Raw genomic sequence first — 24269 nt, forward strand, 5'->3', positions numbered from 1 at the left:
AGAGACATTTTTTGTGTGTGTGAATTGTTGGAAAGAGGGTAATCCACAACCTTGTTCCAGAAGGAGACTGTGGAGCCTTATAATAGCCAGTGGTGTTCCATAAGATCCTCTCTGTAGGATTAACCACAGAGGACTTCGGGAAACCTGAGAAATCTGTCAGCACCAAGGCTGCTGAGCAGGTTAAGCATGTGTGTGTGGTGTGGGATGGTGAAGAGAAAGAAGATGAAGAGCTACACTTGCTACATTCTGGGTGATTCTGTAGGGGCCTCTTTCCATCATATTCTTTGCCTTTATTAAAAAGTCACAATATAGCAACTGGAAAAAAATTAGGGGCTAGATATATTAATCGCTAATAGTTAAATTATATTTAAATTAAATACTATGTGCTCGATGCCATTTGAAGCAATTTACACACGTTTAATTAGTAGATGTTTGGAGTACATAGTGTTTGCATCTTAATTCCTTTTTTTACCCCATTTCCCTTACTGCCCTCCTCACTCCATCCATGTCTTGACATCACTCCCCACTCCACTGCCTCTTTTGGTACATGTTTGCAACGCATGATATTCACATTCCTTGTATGAAACTGGCATATGTAGACAGCACATCTTAATTCCTTTTTCTTCAATCCCCATTTCTGCCCCCCTTCGCTCCCTCCATCTTTTGATCCCTTTCTTTCTAGAAAGATCTACCTCCTTACTTCTTAGTATCTTTTACTTTGCTCTTTATGTGCACTTTGGGTTTTTCATATAAGAGAAACAGTATGATGTTTAGGCTTGTGCGTCTGATTTATTTCACTTAAGGTTACGGTCTCAAGGTGCATCCATTTTTCTACACATTACTCAAGTTTATCCTTCTTTACGACAGAGTAGTACTCCATTGTGTATAAATACCACATTTTCTGCATCCCTTCATCTCCTGATGGCCATGTAATCTGCTTCCAAGATTTAGCTATTATGAATTGTGCTGCTATTATGAATTTAGCTACTATGAATTGGACACGCATGTATGACTGTAATATATCTTTAACTCTTTGGGCAAGACACCTAGAAGGGGAATAGTTGAATCAAATGGAATTTCTAGTTTGAGTTTTTTTGAGGTATCTTCCTACTTATTTCCAAAGTGGCTGTACTAGTTTACAGTACAACCAACAGTGTAGAAGGGTTGCTTTTTCCCTGCAGCCTCTTCAGCATTTGTTATTATTTGTTTTCTTGATGATGGCCATTCTTTTTGGAGTAAGGTGGAATCTCAGTATTGTTTTAATTTCAGTTTTCCCAGTGGCTGGTAATGTTCAGCATTTCTTCATATATTTATTGGCCATTTGTACTTCTTCTGCGAAATATCTATTCATTTTAGTTGTTCGTTTTTTCATCTGTTATGATCCCATTTGTTGATTCCCCTTACTGTGTCCTGTTCAACAGGGGTTCTGTTCAGGAAGTCCTTGCCTATGCCTATGACTTTAAGAGTTTTATTTGTTTTGTCCTCCAGCAGGTCAAGTGTTTCTGTTCTACCATTAATTTTTTTGATCTATTTTGATTTTACTTTTAGTACATAGTGAAAGAGACAAGTCTACATTCAATCTTCTGCATGTGCACTATTTATTAAAGGGGCTCTCTTTCCTCCAATGTACATTTTAGGCTCTTTTATCAAAGATCAAACAGTTGATTGTGCTTGGGGTTGCTTCTGTATCCTTGATTCTGTTCCATATTAACTCATCTCTTGGATCATTGAACCCACCAAATGGATTCTGTTTTGCAGATGAGAAATCTGGGCAGAAGGAGGTTAAATAACTTACCCAGTGTCACTTAATTCTAAGTGACCAAGCCTGAATTTGAACTCTGAAAGTTGGTTTTAAGAGCTATGCTCACTTAATCGGTATAAATTAGGCTGTCCTTCAGCATAGACAAAACTTATCAGCTGTGATGTGCTATTAGGGTTAGAGAGCTAACTATTGCCAAGAAAGGAGTATCGAGGTCCAGGATCCAACTCTTCTGACCCCCAGTGTGATCTGTGGGAAAACGCTATCTTTACAGGGTGTTAACATAATGTTTGTCTTCAGCAAACTTAATGAAGTTTCTTTCCTGCAGTGTTTCTTGGATACTTTAAGATACGATATTAAAGAGATTCTTGTACTTTCTAAGAAACCCTCTAGAGCAGAGGTTGGCAATGTGGGAGGGGCTATGACAGCCACTTGTTTTTGTAAGCAATTTCAGAGGCACCACAGCCACGTCCATTAGTTTATGCACTGTCTATGCCTGTGACTGTGCTGCAGTAGCCAAGTGGACTGACTGATAGCGATGGCACGACCTACCATCCTAAAATATTTACTGAGTTGTCCTTGAAGGGAAAATTTGCCAATCCCTGAAACTAGTTCAAATAATTATAAAAGTCCAGTGGGCTGAAGCTCATACTCTGTGGACAACACCAGAGAAGATCTACCAGGTCTCTGAGAGCTTGGGAAGCCGTCCAGACCTCCACTGTGTAACCATTAGCCATGAGACTTTGGTGATGGTAGACTTTGGTCATGGTGATGGTGTTTTTTTGTCCCAACTATTTGCATTTGTTCCACATAGTGCTTTTAAAACAATGGATTATTTCCAGCATTATAAAGTCAGACTCCACTTAAGGATTAAAATTTTTTCTTCTCCTGGCAAACAAAGTACTAACATGATTTGGCTAGTATTTCCATGTGGGCAACATGATAGAGGTGAGTAGTGGCCGGCCCTTTGAAGGATTTTCTGGTTCACGTCAGCTCTCCCCACATCCTTCCACTGAGCCTCCTTCTTCATCTGTAGATACCTCTGACTCTGGTAGACATTTAAGTTTGGGAATCCCAATTTAAGCTGCTTGCTTTACCTTATTCAGGACAGGAAAGTGAAGCTTAGAAAAAAAATAAGTGGTTAAGGCAGTTGGTGGCCTAAATCACATGTCACCTGTCTCCTTATTTAGTTTATATCTAGGAATCTTAAAATTTTTAAAAAATTTGAATTGACAAAAATTGCATTTATTTCTGGTATAAAACTTGATGTTTGACATTTGCCTATATCTTGGAATGGCTAATGGAAGTTAGTTAACATGTCTGTGACCTCATATACTTACCATTTAATTTAACCGTAATTTCATATCTTTTGACTTTCATCTTTCTGATCACTGTGCTTTCCACCTCCTCTTTGCTCCTGTGATTTTGACTTTTTTAGACTCATACATGTAAGTGAGATCATGCGGTGCTCATATTTCCTTAAACGGTTTTTGAGGCTCCTTTCCTAAACCTTAAAATTCCTGGAATGTGTCAAATGCATGCTCATGTACCTTAGTCATCTAAGCAAGTAAGTTTTCAGAATGATTTAATCAAAGGAGTAGCCCAAAATTACAAAGTCAATATGTTTGAATCTCTGACTTTTACAACAGTCCTCTTGACATTCCAAGATGATGCCAAATTCCCCCACTGCATGCACTCAGATGTCCTGGACTGTGTGTCAGGAATAATGATGGGAGAGGGAATTTCCTGCTGCTTAATCATCAGCTTTGGGAGTTGAAGACTCCAAGTCACTTATTAACTGACAGGAAATACCTGTCCTAGAGATTATATCTAGGCTTGTTAGCTAAGCAAAACTTCAATAAGTAGAAAAAAATGTGTTCTGTTAACGTTTTAACATTTCTTTTTTCCAGAAAATATTGTGACTTGTTGTTTGTGGTTATCTTGATTTCCAACAAACTAATGATCAGTACAGTAACCAATGAGAAAATAGGGTCTCATTCCTGGCATTCCATTGGACTAACTCATATGAATAATGTCTGTTATATACAAGCTATTCCACGGTCAACTTGTTATAGAAAATAAGTAGATTTTCCAATGGTGCATTACCAAATAAATCACAATACAAAAGAAAGACAAGCAGAAACAATTAATATTTAAATATCCTGTCGGTTGTCCCACATATCAAATATTCTCGTTTTAAATAAACATATTATTAATGAGTGTTTCGGGAATTTCATAAATGGAAATTTTTGTTTCCCTATACTTTTCCAAGCATTTTGGGGGACTATATCTGAATTAAATTTTTAGAAGGCTTCTTTAAACGTGGTTAATCCTTTCAGACTTTTCTAGAAATATGTCTCATTTAGCAATAATTATTTTTTACGTTATAGCATCTTTATTTTTCCTAGAACAAATTTTTAAACATGCTCAGTTTTATGACCTTTACGAAGAAGTAATTTCCTCAGTTCTCTCTTTAATTATAGGTCCGAGTATTTGCTCGTGCTAAGATTCAAGTTCAGATACTGGCTAATGTCCATCATTTTTCACAAAGAACAGACTGCTTTCTCCAGAAGTTTTATTTATTTTACTGATTACCGCACTTTCCTGAGGAGTGGTACAGTGTAATTCAATGAATACTCCAAGTTCAAACAAATTATATTTATTTAATAAGCATATTTTAAGCACTTCCATCTATTAGACATTATGGGTGTAGAGATAAGACACAAGTAATAAGTACCCAAACTTACTGTCATTCTTTTCTGAAAGTGTCTGAATTTTTTTTGGCACCAGGAATCAAACTTGGGTCCTTGCGCTTGCGCAGCAGGCAGCGAAACCACTGAGCTAAATCGCGGGCCCGAAATGTCTGAATTTTTACAGACTTGTGTTTTCACCTCCATAATTTTCTACCTAGTTTCTAAGTCTTCATCAGCTTTTGGATTCCCATCGTTTAATAATTGTTACAGCTCTGACTATCACAGTTGTAAAATTCTAATTCTAATTCATTATTGGCTTCACCCTTGTGTCCCTAGCAAATTATCGAGTTTAGCATTTTTAGATCACGAGATCATGTTTAAATAAAATTAAGTTTAAATCACTTTATCTTTGGAAAGGACTTTATTCTTTGAGGACATTCGAACTTTTTGAGAGTAGATTTTCAGAAATAATTTTAAATTATTATGAAAAATTATAAAATTCATCTTAATAACAAATGGAAAAAATTTAAGATTTTAAAAAAAATTTTTGCTTACTGCAGCTTACTGTTAGGACTTACTCTATTATTTGGATTATGAAGGGGAGGGTGTGAGAGTAGCTGTTGGCTCCTCAAGTTGTTTTATCACAACTTGTGTAAATATCTAGTGACTCATTTCAGTAGCGTGGCTTGGGAAGAACAACAAAAGATAGAGAAGAAAGATTAGAGGTTCATAGCTTTTTCACCTACTGCACATTTTCAGTAATTACATTTCTTTCGAGAAAATTTGAGTCTAAATTTCACCATTAAGTCAGTACCTTTAAATACTGTTGGGTAGCCTTGAAAATCAGGAGACATTCACAGATCACATTCTAAAAACAGTTAGGGCTAAATGTATCCTCGAGGGAGAATTCTCTCCTCTCGTGCTGTCCACATTTATAAATCTGTCAACCTAGGAAAATCAATTGTGACACTCACTGTCTTTTTTATACAGATAGGCTGAAAATGGAACTGGAAAGAAATAAAAAGATTGCATAAGTACAGTCTATATGGCTTTGGGGGGAGACAGGTCTCACTGGGTTGTCTAGGCAAGCTTTGGATTCCTGGGCTCAAGCAGTTCTCAGGCCCCACCCTCCTGAGTAGCTGGGTCTACAGGTGTGCACCACCATACCTGACTGCTTATAATTTTTTATATTTCGTGTACTTGTTTACTTAGTTTGGAATATTTGTAATATAAAATTTCATTTATCAATTTTACTTCCAGTTAAATTTGTCACCTGTTTTTATAACATTTTCACTAAAACAACATTCAATTTGAATTTGTTCAATTGGATCATCATAGTGTTTATTATTTTTAAAGAAATGTCATTATGCTAAACTAGAAGTTCCCCAGAAAGCACAACTCATTAAAACATTGAGAAACCAATGTTATAATTCCCCATGCTGTATACTGAAATTTATGCTTGATACTCCACAATATAACTGATAAAAATGTTCAAGAAAATTGTCAGACATCTTGTTCTGAGTCATAGCTCTTCTGATTTTCTTTCTTTATTTCCACATCTAAACTCTTTAGCCTACTTACTACAGTGGAAATGTCGTTATCCAAAGGACTTATTTCCCCCATCATTGTCCCCTTATCGCTCGTTACCTTCAAGTGATACTGTATCAGTTCCAGAAGTGGCCTAAAGAGCCTTTGACTGCCAGCTTATGTGTAATTTGAGAACAACAGGAACTCCATCCAAGGGCCTTCTCTGTTGCCTGCTACAGTGGCTGAGATTTCATCGATCACTGAGGCTTAAAGGCTCTTTAGTTTCAGAAATCTCTAAGTAGAAATACCTATAGAAGAAGGAAGGTCCTCCAAATGTGGGCCTACATTGGGTTGGGAAGGAATAAAGGGCGAAAGCATTCAAAATAAAATTCCACCTTTACCCTGTCTCAGCTTTTGCCTCTGCAGATGTTCTTTTTCCAGAGTACATTTGCTTAAGTTTTCAGTCTTTAAACCCCTCCTTCCTGTCTCTGCTTCCTTACACAGCCGGCTTCCTTTTCTTGCGTTCACTCCTCAAATGTTGGCAGTCCAGATTTCATCATTCCCACGCAACTGAAACTAATTTCTGTGGTGTTATATCAAAATTCCAGTGCATTCAAGGTGTATCCACCGTGAAAGCATTATGTTAAATAAAATAAATCAGATATACAAGCTTAAATACCTTTGGTTTCTCTCATTTGATTAATCCAAAGTACAAACAAAGAGCACAATATAAAACTGATGAAGGAAACAGAGAGAGATTTTTTGCAGATGGGAAGGGGACCAACAGATTGAAGTTTGGAGAAGGGAACATATAAAGGTTTAAGAGTGTCATGTACGTGTATTAACTATCCACAATAAATGTAATCTTTATATGTTGCAAACATAAGCTAAAATAATAATAATAATAATAATAATAATAATAATGAAAATGGGGAAAGGGGCTCTAGAGACATAGTGGTGGAAGAGGGTAAACGGGAGGAAAAAGAGTCAAAAGAACCAAGCTATGTTAAGTACACGCACCCACTCCCTAAGGTAAGTGTAAGCATCATGTACTCCAAACATGTACCAACACAAAGTTTTTAAAAATCCAGTGCAAATTTAAAGATCTTCGCAGTCTTTGTCACTCTAAAGTTTTCGGTTTACTCTGTATTGCCACCCTCTCCGTTAAACTTTCTTCAGCGTAATTCTGTGACACAACTTGTACAAGAGCTGTTCTAACTGACGAAATCTGTTCTGTGCTTCTAATTCTCAAATCTGGGAATATCTATGGTAGGGTTCTGTTCTAAAACCAGGACCCAGGCTCTGGAGATCCCAAACACCCCAGTAGCTGTTGGGTAGAGCTCTTTCAAAACACGTGAAACTTCCCCCGTATCTAGATGACACAGAGGCACCTGTTTCCATTACTGGACTTTTATCCCCCTCATCCAAGTTTTCACTCATGTCCTATATCCTTTTATGAGATCATTACATACCAATATCTCTACCATTTTTATTCCTCTAAGTAGTTACATAGTATAATTCTTATTTTCACATTTCTTGTACCCATTTCTTCCTGTCCATCCTCATTTTACTCATGTTTTAAAACTTGAATTACTAGAATTACTCCTGCTTCTTATACCTCCCTCTTTTGGTTTTAGAACCTCAAAAGTGATTATTTGCAAATGTAAATCTAATTTTCTCACTTAGCCCCTTTTGTTTATTTTCCCATTGCCTTTAAGATAAGAGTTTTGAATTTTAATAGTCATTAATAATGTATTTGGTAAGTTATTCAGTAAAGGTTGAGCACATACCTACTGAGTCTGGGGTTATTCATTGGGAAAAAGACACAGGGTCCCAATGCTTATGGTGTTTGCATGCTACAAGGCCCTCTACAAGCTGCTGATGACTTACATATCTGATCTTCCCTGTGGTTTCCGGTGTCAAGTTACATGTGTTGCCTGACCTCTTTAGTGCCCCTTAGTTTACGTTCAAGAAATTCTTTCTGGTAACCCCAGATCCCTTAAAATCTCATATGCCTCATGGGTCTCTCTTTTTTTTTTTTTCTTCCGGTACTGGGGATTGAACTCAGGACCTTGCGCTTGCAAGGCAGGCACTGGAACCACTGAGCTAAATCCCCGGCCCACATGGGTCTCTTTCTTTGTAATGATTTTCCCATTCACTCTTCTCATTAAGTTGCTGTCACACCCTCCTTTGGATGACTACCACAATCAGTGCACTTGCCTTAGCATTTACAGTTGTGAAGCCAGCTTAATGCTCATGCCTCTCTGAAAATAGTCAAGTTGCATGAGGCATTGTTCGTGGGCATTGTTCTTGCCACATGTCATAGGCAATGAGTCAACACTGGTTGCATTAACATGCAGAAGTCTGGTGCCCCAGGAAATCAAGGATGTAGAAACAGTCTCTTGAGATGCTGTTAAACTGTTGGGATGTTTTCTCCTCATATACACCATTTACCTAATTAGACATTTTTTGTGAGCTCATGCACCTGCCCTGGATTTTCCCATGGGAAAATTGGGGGAAGTTTAAACATTAGAATGAAATCACTGTCATATAAATGTCCTTTAAATGTTAAATATATAGTATGTATTTTATATATCTTTATATCTTCATATACACACATATATTGTATATATTTGTACTTACTCTTGTGTCTTTATAAAATCCACTATGCTTTTAGTAAATTTAGCTCATCTTAGCATCAACCTGCTGGAGAAAGTCTTAATTGAAAGATTTACTGCAACAGAGAAAATCTACTTCTACCAGAAAATTTTGAAACTTGTTTGCTTCTAAGGAAAGCTTTTTTATTTCAAGTGAAACCTTGAAATAAAAAAAGACACAAGACTGACTTGAAGTCACAAAAATATATTTCTGGAATTGTAAATAGCAGAACTGTGCTAGTGTCTGTGAACCAAAAATACGCATTTTGGAAGTGATTCATAGTACCCAAGTGCACTTTGAAACTTCTCTTTGATGTCTGTATTATTTCATTTGTATGAATTTCCATTGGCGCCTTCCAGTTAATTAGGCCAAAAAGCCATGCACTTTTTACACAAACTTTAAGGGACAACAGCATTTCTTTTCATTTCACGTGTGGATATCCGATAAAATCAGTTCAAGACTTTGAGGGCAACTTCAATATATCTTGATTTTACACTTGAGAAAGTTAAAGCACTGTAACCTTAAGAGACTCTGTTGATGTTGAATATTGTTGGTGGGCTCTCCCGGGGCTGTTCCTGCTCCATCAACCATATGATTTATGATTTTTTTGGATGATATCAATAAATCATAAGTCAAACTTGTATCTTTCCTCTGTGTTGATCAAGGTTCCTACCTGGTCCCGCTTCCGGCAGCAGAACTAGCTAACTGTGCAGAACTGGGGACCCTCTGTCAAGGTAGGGAGCCCGTGTCGCCCTCTGCAGTCTCTCTGCTTCCTTCTTGCTATTTTGAGTGATGTAGTTATCATTGCTTTGATGTTTATCTTAATTTGCAGTTGGAAAGTAAAAAACCAGCAAAGCAGAAGAATTTCTGGCTGTCTTTTAGTTGTGTGGGTGCACAGTGTAGAGAAAGAATGCATTCACACACTGGATGACTGCATTTCCATAAAGCACTGAGATTTTGAAAATGTGAATGATTATGTTATTAAACAAGGGTTTATTTTCATTTCCTTCTGTTTCTTCTCAAGAATATCGCAAAGGTCCAATATTTTGAAGAAGTATTTGTGTCTATAAAACAAATGGAAAAATAAATCAAATATTTAGTTAAGTTTAAGAAAAGGCTATGAGACAACTTATGATAACAATATAAATGTATATATATAACTTGTCCAGATAAAATGGTTATACTAAGCTAATGTTAATATAACTGTGTGAATTATACTTAATAACTATATCATGTCAATATTCAGTTACCTATTGTTTACTAAATAGTTGCATGCTAAACAATCCATAGTCATACAAGTTATAAGATAATAATATAAATATGTTGCTTTAATTTTTATATTGTGCCTCCTAATCACCCATGTTCCCTTTTCTCCCATTTATTCTATTAGATGCTTCTATTTGAAGTAGCATATCCTATGTGCCACATGAGAACCATGACCATAACTTTCATAAAAGTTGGATCTCTTACTTAAAGGATCATGGCACAAAGCTGATGGGGTTAGAAGTGAGATCAAACACGTAGAAACTTATATCCTCTCTTCTACCGTTTGAGTGTGGGAGCAGAGAACGAGTGGGAAGGGGAATCTCATCATCTTTGTTTTCCTCAGACATTGCTCAGATATTATTATCAATAAATACCCTACTAAAATTAAGTAGTTTCTTTACATGAACTCCGTTTTAAAATAGTTATATGAAGCAGACTAGAAATGCTTAATTTTGTTTCTTTCAAGATCTGAAAGCTTTTTAAAAATATTTTTTAAATTTTTCAAAATTCTTCTAGTCTGAGATATCTATAGTATTTATTCTTTGAGTCAAAGCACCAGATAGCCATCTTTTTCTTTGTTTTTTCCCTTCTGTTGCAAATGACTAAAATTCACAATGCATTTTACATTAAGATAAACATAATTGATTGTTCAGAATTTTCTAAAAGGACTTCAGAAACAATTCCCATTTTTAAGTGCTACATGTGCTTTGGAATGGAAAATTATTTATCAATGAATGTGTATTTTATACCCAGAAATTCAGTATTTTAAATAGAGCTTTTTAAAGGTAATTCTTTGGGTAATCACTTAAATATATTGTTTAACTAATTTTTTAATTGAAGGAAATGAATAATAGATCATAATTGTATATATGAATGTACATCTAATATAAATGTCTTCATAAGATAAACTAGAGAAAAAATATGGGTGTAGTTTTGTTTTGTTTTTTACTTCATACATAGATTTTCCAATCCCTTAGAAAGAATTATAAAAATAATTCATAAGGGTTTGGTCTTTGAGAATTTTTGAAGTATCAGAAGCATAACTATGACTTAATACTTTGAAAATATCTCCCCTATAATGGTTGCCCTTGTGAAATACTTTTATCCATCAGTGTCTAGTGAAATTATTGGGATATTTCAGTGATTGATTGAGTGTATACGTTCATTCCCTTGTTTTTCCTTGCATTTATTTTCTTCTGAGAGACATCATTTCTCTAATTTTAGTGGATCAAGCAAACTGATTTAGTTTAGATAATTTTCAAGGCTTAGGTCTATATTCAGACAGCCTTCTTGAAGTTTCTCTTTTTCAAACACAGGAAATGAGTTTTGCAAAGGTTTAGTGATTTTCTGTTTGATTGGCAGCTTTTTAATGGCAGAGTTAGGTCTAGAATTGAAATATCCTTTGTTCAGTTGCTTTGTGCCAGTTCCAGACCCTTGTGCTGTTTGGCACTAATGACTGTGGGAGTTGGTTCTCCATGTGCCACGGAAAGCAGTGCTTCATTTTACATATGATAACCTCAGAGTCCTTTGTAATCAGTAGCAAGAAATGGTTTCCATTCCTCCTCTATGTATTTCCATGCATCAATTATAAATTGCTTATCCATATTAACTGTGATGTGCTCCTTGCAAAATTACATCTTTCTCATCTTTATTACCAGCAACTGTAAGCTCTACTAGTACTACACCACCCACTGTCACCACTAACATGCCTGTTACTAATAGAATCGATAAACAAAAGAATGGTAAGAAATCATTACCTTTTCTATTTGTGATATGTGTAACATAATAAAAAGTTGTAGTCTAAGGGTGAAAATATCTAATGTTCCAGCAACATTTCTGTTATTGAAAGTAATTGGTGCATTTGTACTTTTGCAAAGCTAATAAATAAGTGTCACGTATACGATTGTAATGACCAGGGGAATGAATATATTTACAGTACTTTTGTTCTGCACTTTTAGCTAAAAAGTCTTTCAAAGGAAGTTTTAAGAGAAAGACATTTAGTTTAAAGGAACTAATTTCCATTATAATAGAGAACTGATAAAGAAACCCTATTCTTTCTACAGAATCTTATGTATTGCCAGATGATTCTCTTCAGGGAAACGGGTTTTTTAAAGGATTTTATAATTTCAAAAAACTGAATTTAGTAGTTTAATTTTTCATGGATGTTAACTTTATGTTGAAACATTAATGACATTTAAATGGTTTGTTTTTGTTGAAGAATAATGGTTAGAATATTATTATCAGTTAAAGCATATCTTTTTTGGTGGTACTGGCACTTAAACATCCTAGACAAATGCCCTACCACTAAGCTGTACCCCCAGCCCCAATTAATTTTGGCATAATGAAATCCAAGTAACTTCCAATGATTTTTTTCTTTTTCCCTATACGTACTTTTCCTTTAATATTAGGTCTAATTTGCAAATGCAATAGTTATATAAAGTTAAGAAATGAGCAGAGGAAAAACCAGGTGAATTGAGTTCTTATTTAATCTGCTACCCACATGGATTACATAAACAATCTTTTGAAAATTTAGAGTTAGTGATTTTAGTTAATGATAAAGAGAAATTCCAATCAGGTGACTACACCATTGCCTTAAATACAGTAATATTCTGAAATATGAGATAGTGGAAACAAAGGCATTTTCTAAACCCCAGTCCTTTAGCTCATGAGGCCAAGGCATCCGTAATATATCACCAGGGACTCAAAATCCAGAGAAGAGAAACTCATATCGTTCATTTTTTCTTTTGGCTTCAAGGGTTATATCAACTTCCTCTGTGAGAACATTTAAATTGAAAGTATGGAATATTTTACATGAAACATAGATATAAGTTTCATTAGGCTTATAAAGCCCTCAATTCAGGGAAGTGTTTATGGTTATTCTGCTAGTTACACCAAGGAGATTTATGATGGAACAAAAATTCCAGCAACCCCCAAGAAAGCAGCAGCAGCTGAAGTTTCCAGTGCATATTTTACATGCACTCCTGCCAGCAGATGGGAATATTATAATTCTAACTGAGTATTTCACTCTTTGTATGAACACACAAAGAGCCTCTGTGACGCTCTCCCTCCAAGCCTGGCATATCCTCTACTGCCCAAGAACATTTATATGGTGCTTCAGAGTCCTCGACTTGGTAGAGTAGGGCTGTATTCACTCAATCATGTCATTTCTAACATTCGTGAAGAGAGCCTTGTTCAGTCCATCTCTTTCTGCGTCATGACCTTCTTTGGAGTTTCAACAAAGCAAGCAAATGTTAGAATCAGCTCAGATGGTCTATGTTGACCACATTAATGAAAAAGAATCTAATTCAGATGATTTTGATCAAAATATAATCTTAGCACTTAAAAATATTCAAAAGGCATGTGATAGAAATAAACTCATAATTATGTGTTCAAATTTGTGCATAATTTGTACTATATCCTTGAATCACCTATTCGATTTACTTCATTTTTTTCTAAATTTACTCAAACATTTGTATTTATATGGGGAAATTAAGTTCTTTATTGTAAAATGAACTTTTTACTTGCTGTAAAATAGAAGTGAAAAGAATATAATGTGCAAATAAGTAAAATGTAAATAATGTTTCTCAATTCCCTGTATATTTTCTTAGCTTTTCACATCTCAGAGCTGAATGCTTGTTATCTTTTTTAAAAGAAATGTCAGAGATAAATGATACTAAAATAAGAATTTTTCTGTGATGTAAGCAAATTTGAAATAATTGTAAAGAGAATTACTCTGTTTTTCCTTGTGAATAAATGACATTTAATGTCCTGTCCTGGACTATCTAAGATCATTTACATATTATCAACAATTTCTTATTCTTTGGGAAACGGATATAGTAAACATTCTCAGGCTTACAATCAGATATGTTATAAAATTGTATTTGGAGCACATAAGAAAGTTGAGAACAGCCGACAAACACATTATCCACCTTATCTAGTCCTTTTAGCTCTGGACATTCAGAGTTTTACTGATCTCATCAATAACAGTCTGTCAGTGCAGGGACAGGAGGACTGAGATTGTTGTATATTTCTTCATTGTGTCAATGAAGTTGACTTTCCCAGCTTTTGTATAATATTACTATTTTCTATGTAAAACTCTTTTTGTTATCTTCAATAGGCTTTCATCTGACATCCACAATTATATAAAGAAAGTCTTATCTTTTAGGCTGTTGTTCACGAACAGATATTTTAGGATGTCGTGGATAATGTAGCCATTCCCACGAATAATGAACTTGTGTGCCTTTTCCACCACATTCCCAAGAAAGTTCCTGGACTAATTATTATTTTAATTCCAAATAATATCTTCTGTGCTTGGAACAAAATCCTAGTGCCACTAGTTAGGAAGCTTTTATGAAGTTGGCACAGTCAACCCAAGTAAGGAATTAATGACATTAGTTCCTATTACTGTTCTAAAAATGTAGTTTGCAGGTACCAGTTGTTCCTTTTTGTTTCTTATGCATGTTTAGCTGTCCAAATACCAAATTCACTCACAGGATGTTTGTGTGGGTCTAGCGGTCACTCTAGGTATGTATGCCAGGTACCTTAAAGAAATCGTGTGTGTAGGTGCTGCAGGGCATCTACTGTCATGGTGTAATTGCCTACCCACCAATTCAAAGACGTAATCTCAAACCTACAATAACATCCAATTTGGATTTTAAGATATCTTTTGAAATACATACTTTCAAACCCAACATTTCAAACCTCTATTTCACACCCTTGAAAATAGCATAGTGTCATTTCTAAATCCTCCAAGGAACTGAAAAGAGTGATAAGAAAGAAAAGAAAAGATTCATTGACGAGAGATCTACAGAAAGAAAAACTTTTGACCTCACATCTGTAACAGCAGGCAGTGATTCTACTTTGATGTCCTATGTGACTGGAAGAATTATTCAATTGGAAAACGGATATATTCTTAAATACTTATTTCAAGAAGTGTCTACCAGGTGTTTTTTTGACCTGAATGTCATAACAAGGACAGTCCATATAACTCTTTATCTCTCTCTCTCTATTTTTTTTTTCTTTTTCTGGTACTGGAGATTGAACTCAGGACCTTGTGCTTGCGATGCAGCTGTGGTGCCACTGAGCTACATCCCCAGCCCAGTCCATATATCTCTTAAAGTCTCTGGAACACATGATTTAGGGGTAGTTTATACTGAGACACCACAAAGGTTTCTACATCTGCAGAAGACTTGAGTTCTGCCCTGATAACAGGGAAGAGCCTGCATCTATGGGTACTCACTGCGTTTCCTCCAGTGGCAGTGTTTAAGCCAATTAGTTTGCTGCAGTCCAAACCCTTCTCAGCAGCTCCTCACTGGACAGTTTATCCTTTTTTTCCTGGTTTACCCTTGGACATATCTCAAGATTGTTTGTTGACCTCATTACTGAAAAATTTAAAATAACTAACAAGTAGACTCTGTTGAGTAATATTTAGCTAATTTTTGGAAATATGATATAATTCTAAGGCTTCTAGATAAAGATTGCATCATAATTACCCACAGCAAGGAGAATCTGTAACACAAGATTACTTGGAATATTGACATTTTACCATCTATAAGCAATATTATCCTAGAGAGAAGGCTCCCAAGTTTGTCTCTGATATTGAATGTCTCTCTCATTTATGAAAACAGTCAACTGAAAAAAAGAGAGCAGGAACATTTAAAATATAAAGAAACTATCTTAAGTATCTATCTATATTTAAAATATAAAGAAACTATCTTAAGTGTCTATCTATAAACTGTCTCAAATAAAATTTCCGGAATGTCAGTGGTTAAAAATACTGATTTTTAGTATTTTGTATTCCCCCCCCTCCCCCCAGGAACAAATGCTCCTCTTTATAAACAAAAATCATGCTTTAGGACTCCATCTAGTGGTAGATTTTCAGATACTCTGCTAGCACTGGTGAAAATTCACAGACTATCCCTAGGAACCTGCAGCCCTACACTGCTTCCTGAAGACCCTTAGGGTCTCCTGGGCCACCGCATCTTACCCTTCCTCTCAGTCATTCAGAACACCCATGACTTGCTATGATGAGATCCACAGGACAAAAGATTTTTTTTGCCTTCATTATCATTTATGTTATATGTTTGTTCCTCTATTGTTCATTTAAAATATGTTTTAAAGGAATATAAAGTCCAGATCAGTAAAATACCTGAAGAGATTTAGAATTTGAAATAACCTAGTCTGCATAAATTAAATTCACCTGTCTTTGGAATTACACCAGTTTCACATATTTGTACTCCTATATTTGAAGATGGCCATTTCTGTCATTTGGCATCAGACTGATTCCTTTACTGGAAAGACATTCCTTTAGTAGTGGGACTGGAATTTGCATTTTAATAAAATTTGGGAGTTTCCAGAGGCTTACTTTTGCATTTTTCCCCATCGCTTCCTCACAATTTTCTTTAAATATATTCCTCAACATTATTTTAATTATATATTTCTATATCTTTATGCATATTTTATTTGACTTACTTAAACATTGTGTGAAGAAAGATAATTGCCAATAACTGATAATACATTTTTTTTCTCTCTTTAACCAACTGTATTTTGAGTATATTTTTCTGCTCTAGCTACTTTGAGTAAAGGGCCCTATAGCTCACAGCTGGAGAGATTTAGCAAACCCTTGCTGGTCAGTGTAATTTTCGTGGGGAAAACAAAATCAAACTAAAGATTGCCTTCCCTTCCTCCAGTAAAATAGAACCTCTGTTCATAGCATTGTCCTGTTAAAATTTACCTGGAAATATTCTCTTTTTTTTCCCTATTTCAGTATAAATGATCATATTTAAAAAATTTTAATGAAAAAGTCTGATGAAGTCTGCCTCAGTAGTTTAGTAGAAGTTAATGTTTTTGCTGGGAAGAGGGGAAGGCAGAGATGTGGAGGCGGTACATGCCTGCCCTTCACAGTAACCCCTGGCCATTCTCTCACTCAGCACTTCATGGCAAGTTCTTCGTCATCTTTATCATGTGTAAACAAGCATACCTTCTTGTTCTAAGAGGTCCATTTGCACATGGAAAAATTGACACTTTATGGATAGTTCAAATCAGAAATCTGAAGAACCATGCAAACATTACAAAGGTCATATGCAAAAGATATTTTAGGAGCATCAAATTATAAAAGTAAACCAATTGATAACTGTTTCTAAAAAGTTACAAAGGTAAAAAAGTTTAGCATTAAATCAGCCGGGAAATTTTCTGGGCTTATATAAAAGGTTTCATTTAACTTGCAAGGAATTATGTGATTATAAATTTACTTTTTGATATGACTATAAAACAATTCACAAATTAACCCTGTTTCCAATGGGCAGATGGAATTATGTATAGAATATCCGTAGTGATTCAAAATATCCTTCATCACCCTGAAGCCAAAGTACAGAGCAAGGTGGCAGAATGGGTAAGTGAACTTGTACAGTTGCTTCTCGGGTTGTTTGTTTTAAACCTTTGACTTCTAGAATCTGCAAGAGATTCTAGGTAATTGACTCTATAGATCATAATAAGGTGCAGTAACTATTCATTATGGTATCTGTATAGCTATATAATGTGCAAGGCAATTGTGTGAATGCATAAAAGAGTACATTACCGTAAAGAATACAAAACTGAGACTAATAAACTAATGATGTATTAAATAAGGAAATTACCACACAAATAGTTTGATAGATATCCGTACTATTAAATCCTTACATTTTAAGTTATTTTTTAAATATATATTTATTATTTTTGTTTGAATGCATGATCAAAACCAAAAGTAGAAAAAATTCTCATGAAAGTCTTCTGCTCACCCTTGCCACTCATGTGTCTGGAGATCAACCTATCTGCTTGGAAACTGTAATTTTTTCTGAATATGAAAGAAAATACATGATAGATTCTTATTTTTCTTCCTTTTTATATTAAAACTAATATATTTTATATGCCAATTCTATCTTGTACTTAATTTGTTGTTGCCAGATTTGCAGCCTTAGAATAGAACCTTACCTATTTATTTATTTATTTATTTATTTATTTATTTATTTCAACAGTGCAGCTTCATTATGTGGTTATCTAGGTATCTATTTAACAAGTCTTTTGTCTGTGGACATTTAGGTTATAATTTATTTAACCAGTATCCTGTTGTTGAACTTTATGATATTTTCTAATTTAAAATTTTAACATTTTATTTTTTTCCTCTTATGAAATGTAACCTGTGGAGGTAGCATTTTCTTCTTTTTCACACCAATCTCAAAAATTTTATTTTCCACAGATTTCTATTTTATGAGGTTTTTGTGAGGTATTTTATGTACTTTTTTACAAAATACCAGACTAGACAGATCAAACATTAACTTTGTACAGTTCAAACATTAGCTTTTTGTGTGAATAGTCTCCAATGTGTGTATTCTGCAGTAAGAAAAATGAATTTCCTTATGTTGTATGTGTTTGATAAATGTGTCCTGATGGGAAAACATAAACTTTTAAATCTCTCTTTTTTTTTTGGTACCGGGGATCAAACTGGGGTCTTTGCGCTTGCATAGCAGGCGGCGAAACCACTGAGCTAAATCCCCGGCCCTTTTAAATCTCTTTTAAAAAACAATATTTTAAAAAACAAGTTGACATTAGAAACTATAGTATCCAATTAGTAATTCTGCTACAAAATTAGTAGGGAAGATAAAATTCTTTAGTAGACTTTAAGGAAATAGATTACAACTGACCTTCTAAAAAAATGGTACATAACACTAAGAGATATGTTTAAGTCTTAAGTGGAGAGCAAGCTTCACAGAAAGAATGCATTTTTGGATCCCGTTTTCTTTCCAGCATTGTTCTTTGAAGTCTGAACTATATCAAAGTCTAATTGTTTAATTTTATTCTCAAGCCACTGATGTTATTAATCCTAAAAATTAGTATCACTGCAAGTTCTATGCTAGACAAGATAGAATTTTAGATTCATGTTTTTGTACCGTTTTCAACATAGCATCATTCTTATCCGAAGCTAAACTTCCTTGGATACTTCTCATTTAAGATGCAAGCTATCCAAGCAGATACTTGATAAAAAGGAATATTTAAATTGTGTCTTTTTGCATATTACAGATTGCACATAGGACCATTGGGCATCCCTAACCCATGAATTTAAAATCTGAAATGCTTCTTTTCCTTTTTAACTTCCAGATGAGGGATGCTCAATGACTAAAATCTATAAAGATACTTCAAAATTAGAAAAGAATGTGAAATTTGAAGTGCTTCTGGTTCCAAGCATTTCAGACAAGGGGAATTAAGCCTGCATTATTAATCATAATTAAAAAATAATTTAACCTCCCTTTTAGCAGCATCTCCTATCATTTACATTTAATTTTCAAAATAGCATGTTAGCTTTCCATTGCAGTGACAAAGTACCTGAATCATCAACTGGGAAAGAGGAGAGATTTATTTTAGCTCATAGCTCCATAGGTTTCATTCCATGCGCACTTAGCCCTGTCCATCTGGGGCTGTGGCAGCCTAGTCCATCCTAACAGAGGCGCATGGCAGAAGAAGCCTGTTCACTGCTTGGTAGCTGGGAAGCAGAGAGAGACAGGAGTCCCAGTATCCCTCAAGGCACATTCCCATTGAGCTAATTTCCGCTTTGAGTTTCCACCCATTTCGAACAGCACCACGGCTTAGCACAGGGGCTCCAAAGAGATTCCAGACACAACCTGTAGCAGATGCTTGTGAGGAAAGCTAAACATTGGTGTGAAACAAGATCTAGAAACCCTGTGGAGATGACATAAAAACAGGAAACTCTCCTGTCAGTGAAGAAATCCTGTTTTGCAATTGTAACAGACACTGTATTATGAAAATTTATCATTTATATTGAAGAGGAATTTATTGCTTCATTAAAAAATCTGGAACTGAGATCCATAAAAATTCTTGAATAACTACATGAAATTAACATTTCCAGTATTGTTGAACTTATTTTACACTTGTTTTTAAAGATGTATAGTGTTCATTTATATTTTTTATTACTAATATTTTTGAGATGCTAATTACTACAAAATACATTTTATTGTTCCTCAGTATTTATTAAATAAAGAATATGGAAGATACTCGTTTTGCTAATTTTATTATAATACGGGCCATGGAGGAAATTCGAGAGTTTCCAAACAGATAGACTTGAGTTCCATTGTAGACTCTGCCAGATTATTAGATTAACTAATAGTTGGGTGACTGACAAGCTACTTAATACCTGTATATCTCAATTCTTTAATAGATGAGGCAGTGGAGTTGGGGAGTAATACCTATCCTATTTTATTGTAAGGATTGAAAAAAACTAACATTTATCGGGTTCTTAGAAAACAGTGATTCAGTATCTGCTACTTTTACCTCATGTTGCACTGGTTTTCCAAGATTTCCCTGAGGTTTTATCCCTGAAACAAACTTACGTTTTGGAGGAAAAATCTTACCTTTTTCCATTATGGTTTTCAGCTCAATTCAACTTTCCAGAATTGGAACTACACTGTTTATGTGGTTAATATCAGGTAAGTGACAGAATGAATTATTTTAGATAAAAAGTAATATCTATTTAATGTTATTGCCTCTGTATGATGTACCAGAAATAAACTGTGTGTTGGCTTATATATAAGTGAATCATTATGTGTTGTAATGTATCAAAAAATTAGAGAACAGTGAAATATAAAGAAGTTCGGTTGTTTTTTCCTCTCATTACTGTGGGTCCACCACGCACCCTGGATTGTGTGTACTCCAGTTTGGAGACCACTTTTTCTACACAGTAGGACATCTACAGTCTGTTTGCAACCTGGCTTTTCAAAATTAGCTTATATTATTTTTCTATTTAAATTTGCCACTAAATTCTTGAAAGCAATATTGTCTACAATACTCTACCTTGTATGTCTGTACCTTGTTTTCAGTTTTATAGTGAAAATAGTTTTTAAAGTGTCTTTCACAATGGGTAACCATGTATTCTGTGAGCCTAAGTGATGTCGTAACAGAAAAGGGATCAGTTGGCAATTTCAGGAAGTGCATTATTCAACAAACTAAAGCGGCTCTTTCTAGGAACTTCTCACATTCTTTGTCCTGTGGATATGCATTGTTTGAGTCTGCAAAAGAAAGCAGAAACACACAGTTGTCTGGGCTTGTGAGAGAATCAAGAACCTCAGAACACACATTTGGAAATAGTGGCTTAGGATGTCCAGTCTGCTCTATCTTTTACCTCTTCCAGTTTTCTTGATGATTCAGTAGACAAAGGTGCCAATGAATATATGTATTTATATTTATAGTTTTCACCTGAGCACTGGAGAGGACAAGATTAAAGTCAAGAGAAGCATTGTGGATGATCAAAGGTAACACTAACAAAATCATCTGAAAGTATAGCATTCTTTTTCTTGCTCGTTGCTTTCACAATCTGGTAGAGAAATAAAAATAATGATATAGGAGAAAAAAATTTAATCACCTAGAACATTTCTTTAGTGCTAATGCATGTTACTTTTTCTTATTTTTAAAACCGTAATAGAATAGACTGAGTAGAAGCATAAGTTTAGTGAAAAATTAGTTCAAAAGTAGAGCATTTAACAAGACTGAATTATTAATTGGTATTTCCAGTTTACTTTTAATAACCATTAACTTCTACTTGAAATTTCAATAGAACTTCAAGAAATAACATTAGAGCTGGGATTTTAGCTTGCCTCTAAGCACAAGGCCCTGAATTCAATCTGTAGAACTGTAAAAATAATAGCTTTAAGTAAAGAGTTTATTATGTATGACAGCATCTAATAATATGGATAATAATGACAAAATGTTGATCATTTAAAGCCATCACCTGATTTTCTAAATTCTCCATTTTAAAATTTATATCAGAATCATAACTTCTTACAGGTAATTTAATTTATATATCCAGTATACTAAAGCAGGTGGCACGTAAGGACCAGCTGCTCGAATTGTTATGAAATGGAAATAACCTAAATTCCTAACTCCTAACTGAAAAAAAAGTTAGTTGTATTCAGGTAGTATATTGCATATATATAATATATACATAGTATATGTTTTTAAATGGGTTGAAAAGCAAATGTTCTCATAAATCTTGCTGAGTTTCAGTAAACTTAAATGAAGTTAGACATAACAAATGTGATGAGAGACTATGCTTCTTTTCAGGGAATATATTCTTACTACAAGAAGATAAAAACAAAAATTTATCTGACATTTTACCAGAGATCCCTCTTGGTATTATTTTCTACTTAACATTAGATAAACAGATTTTTCTAAATTTAAATTGAAAGACATAATTTCTTTATATATACTGGATCAAGTCACCTCATTAGGGAAAATTAGTTTTATTTTCTGACATTTCTTTCCTTTATGGTCCGAAAACAAAGGGATGTATTTCAATCATGTAAATGACAGAAGTTCTCTATTTAGCTGAATGATTTCTTTTCCATCCTTACCACCATGATACTAAGCCTTCCATTACGGATCCAGCACCAGCCTGCATCCCTTTGCTGGACACTCTCACAAGGCGGACAATCCCCATTTGGGAATCACTGATGTGTTACATTTCTCAGCCCCTTAGTATGAATTCTTAGCATCATTTTAATTATATTATGGCCTCTTCTTTTTTCCCATTCTCTATTGCTTTTATGCTCATTGATGAAGCTTTATCGCCTCTCATTGTTTTTCTCCAAACTGCTAGTTTCACACGTTCTTTTCCCTAAACTTTTCTTTTCAATCCAATTGTATCATTATAGCTTTAGATAATCCCGTCATACTTTATAGCCTAGACAGGCAGGGAACTAAAGCCACAGAGACAGGTTTCTTCAAATAAAGAATGGCTGATGGTATCAACAGATAGAACTTGACTTTGTAGAACCATAAAATAGTTTCAGTTTTCAGAATGAAAAAGGAAAACACAGGTAAGACCTGTGAAAGTGCATGGTTTTTCTTGAATGGCTAAGCTTGGCTTTGCAATGCCATCTGTAATACACTGTGCTAATGATGTTCTCAATATTCAGGAGAAGCAAAATGTCACATTCCCAGTTCTAAGTTCTCCATAACCGGAGTGACAAAGCTTATCTTCAAACAAAAATTTAATAAAAGGGATGCTTTTCCATAGGCCATTTCAAAGATGACCAAGATATCATAGTTCACCAATGTATTCATATCTACAATTGCCTTATCCTGAAACATGGTTTATATATGAATATTTAGCAGTTGATCATTCTAGAGATAAATAGCTTTTCAGAATGAGTTATAATAGCAGCACAGGAGTTTGTCTTTGAGCTAGCACAAGTATTCATAGGGGAAAAAATAATGCTACTTAATTTCACCTAACTTTGAATGACAAATATTTAACTTATTCTTTATTTTTTTAGCACCGCAAATATATTAGTATTTTAATTTTTTTTTAGTATTTTAATTTTGATTCCTATTCATAGGATTTCATAAATAAAATATGCCACTGCCTCGCCACAAAGTAGCTCATGCTTTGCCTTTGTCTCTGGCATGCAGACAGTAACTGCCTCCATAATATAATGTCTTATGTTATATTATTCATCTCTCCTCAAATATGAAGCAAGACGAAAGTGCTTTTGCAAACCCAGAGATATCACACCTAAGGGAAAGAATTTCTCTTTTACCTGACAAGATAATGCCATTTAACTTTATCACAGTGCTGAATTAATAGTTTTGATTTCTGCTGTTGATGACAGCTATGGCTATAGTTGAACATAAAATTACATTAATTTAAATTGTATAACCACATGTTTTGACAAGGATTTTAAGATACATCTCTTTGCTTTTTGTAGAGACTTTAAAGATCTTCAAGGCCAGACTTTGAAACTGTCTTTGGTAATATGTTGACCAATCCCAGAATGTATTTTGCGTATTTATTTATGAATTTTACCATACAACACACTTCCACATGTTTCCTAGAGATGGAAAATTATTTGTCACTCATCTGGAGAAATTATGCCACATTTTTAAATAATAGCAATTAATAATTTCAAAAGTCAATTATCAGTTAAAATTCTAATTTTTTCTTTAAAAATTTTATTCCTGGCCATAAAGAAACAGTGTAGAATTAACCACAAATAAAACCCGGTCTTGTGTGCACACTAGAAAATATTAAGTAATACATTGAATATTATTGACATCAAATATTAAAATATTTCCGAAAACAAATAGGCTTACATGATAAAGTTCCACATGCAGTTATGTAGTATCTTATAAAAATCTACAAGTGCTGAGATGTTTTTAACACTGTAATTTATGCAGCAGCAGGGAAAGCCGATGAGCAGCTTGGTTAATCTGTCTCAACAATCCATGGTCACCCTCCAGAATCAGGTGGCCTGTTTTTCCCACCAAAAAGCAAGGAACCAGTCGATACCTCCAGTGACAATTCTATTTGAAATGTTTTTCTA

The 24269-nt window shown here is 34.6% G+C and overlaps 1 protein-coding gene across 23 annotated transcripts in view; it reads left to right on the forward strand.

Annotated features, from left to right (window-relative positions):
• The window catches only part of Adgrg6 (adhesion G protein-coupled receptor G6), a 130443-nt gene that overhangs the window by 67255 nt on the left and 38919 nt on the right, over positions 1-24269 (forward strand). For 20 of the 23 annotated variants that reach the window (XM_087190046.1, XM_021259327.2, XM_013072708.3 and 17 more), the window contains 5 exons: positions 9303-9371; positions 11562-11645; positions 17208-17293; positions 20326-20378; positions 21138-21200. In XM_087190046.1, coding sequence (XP_087046172.1) covers positions 9303-9371; positions 11562-11645; positions 17208-17293; positions 20326-20378; positions 21138-21200 — 355 coding nt within the window. The remainder of the gene's footprint in view (positions 1-9302; positions 9372-11561; positions 11646-17207; positions 17294-20325; positions 20379-21137; positions 21201-24269) is intronic. The other 3 variants (XM_087190040.1, XM_021259331.2, XM_021259332.2) reach the window with 1 other exon arrangement.

This window comes from Heterocephalus glaber, unplaced genomic scaffold (assembly GCF_053883595.1).
Source record: "Heterocephalus glaber isolate CG9 unplaced genomic scaffold, H.glaber_assembly_v1.0 deba00001550, whole genome shotgun sequence".
Classification (NCBI taxonomy): domain Eukaryota; kingdom Metazoa; phylum Chordata; class Mammalia; order Rodentia; family Bathyergidae; genus Heterocephalus; species Heterocephalus glaber.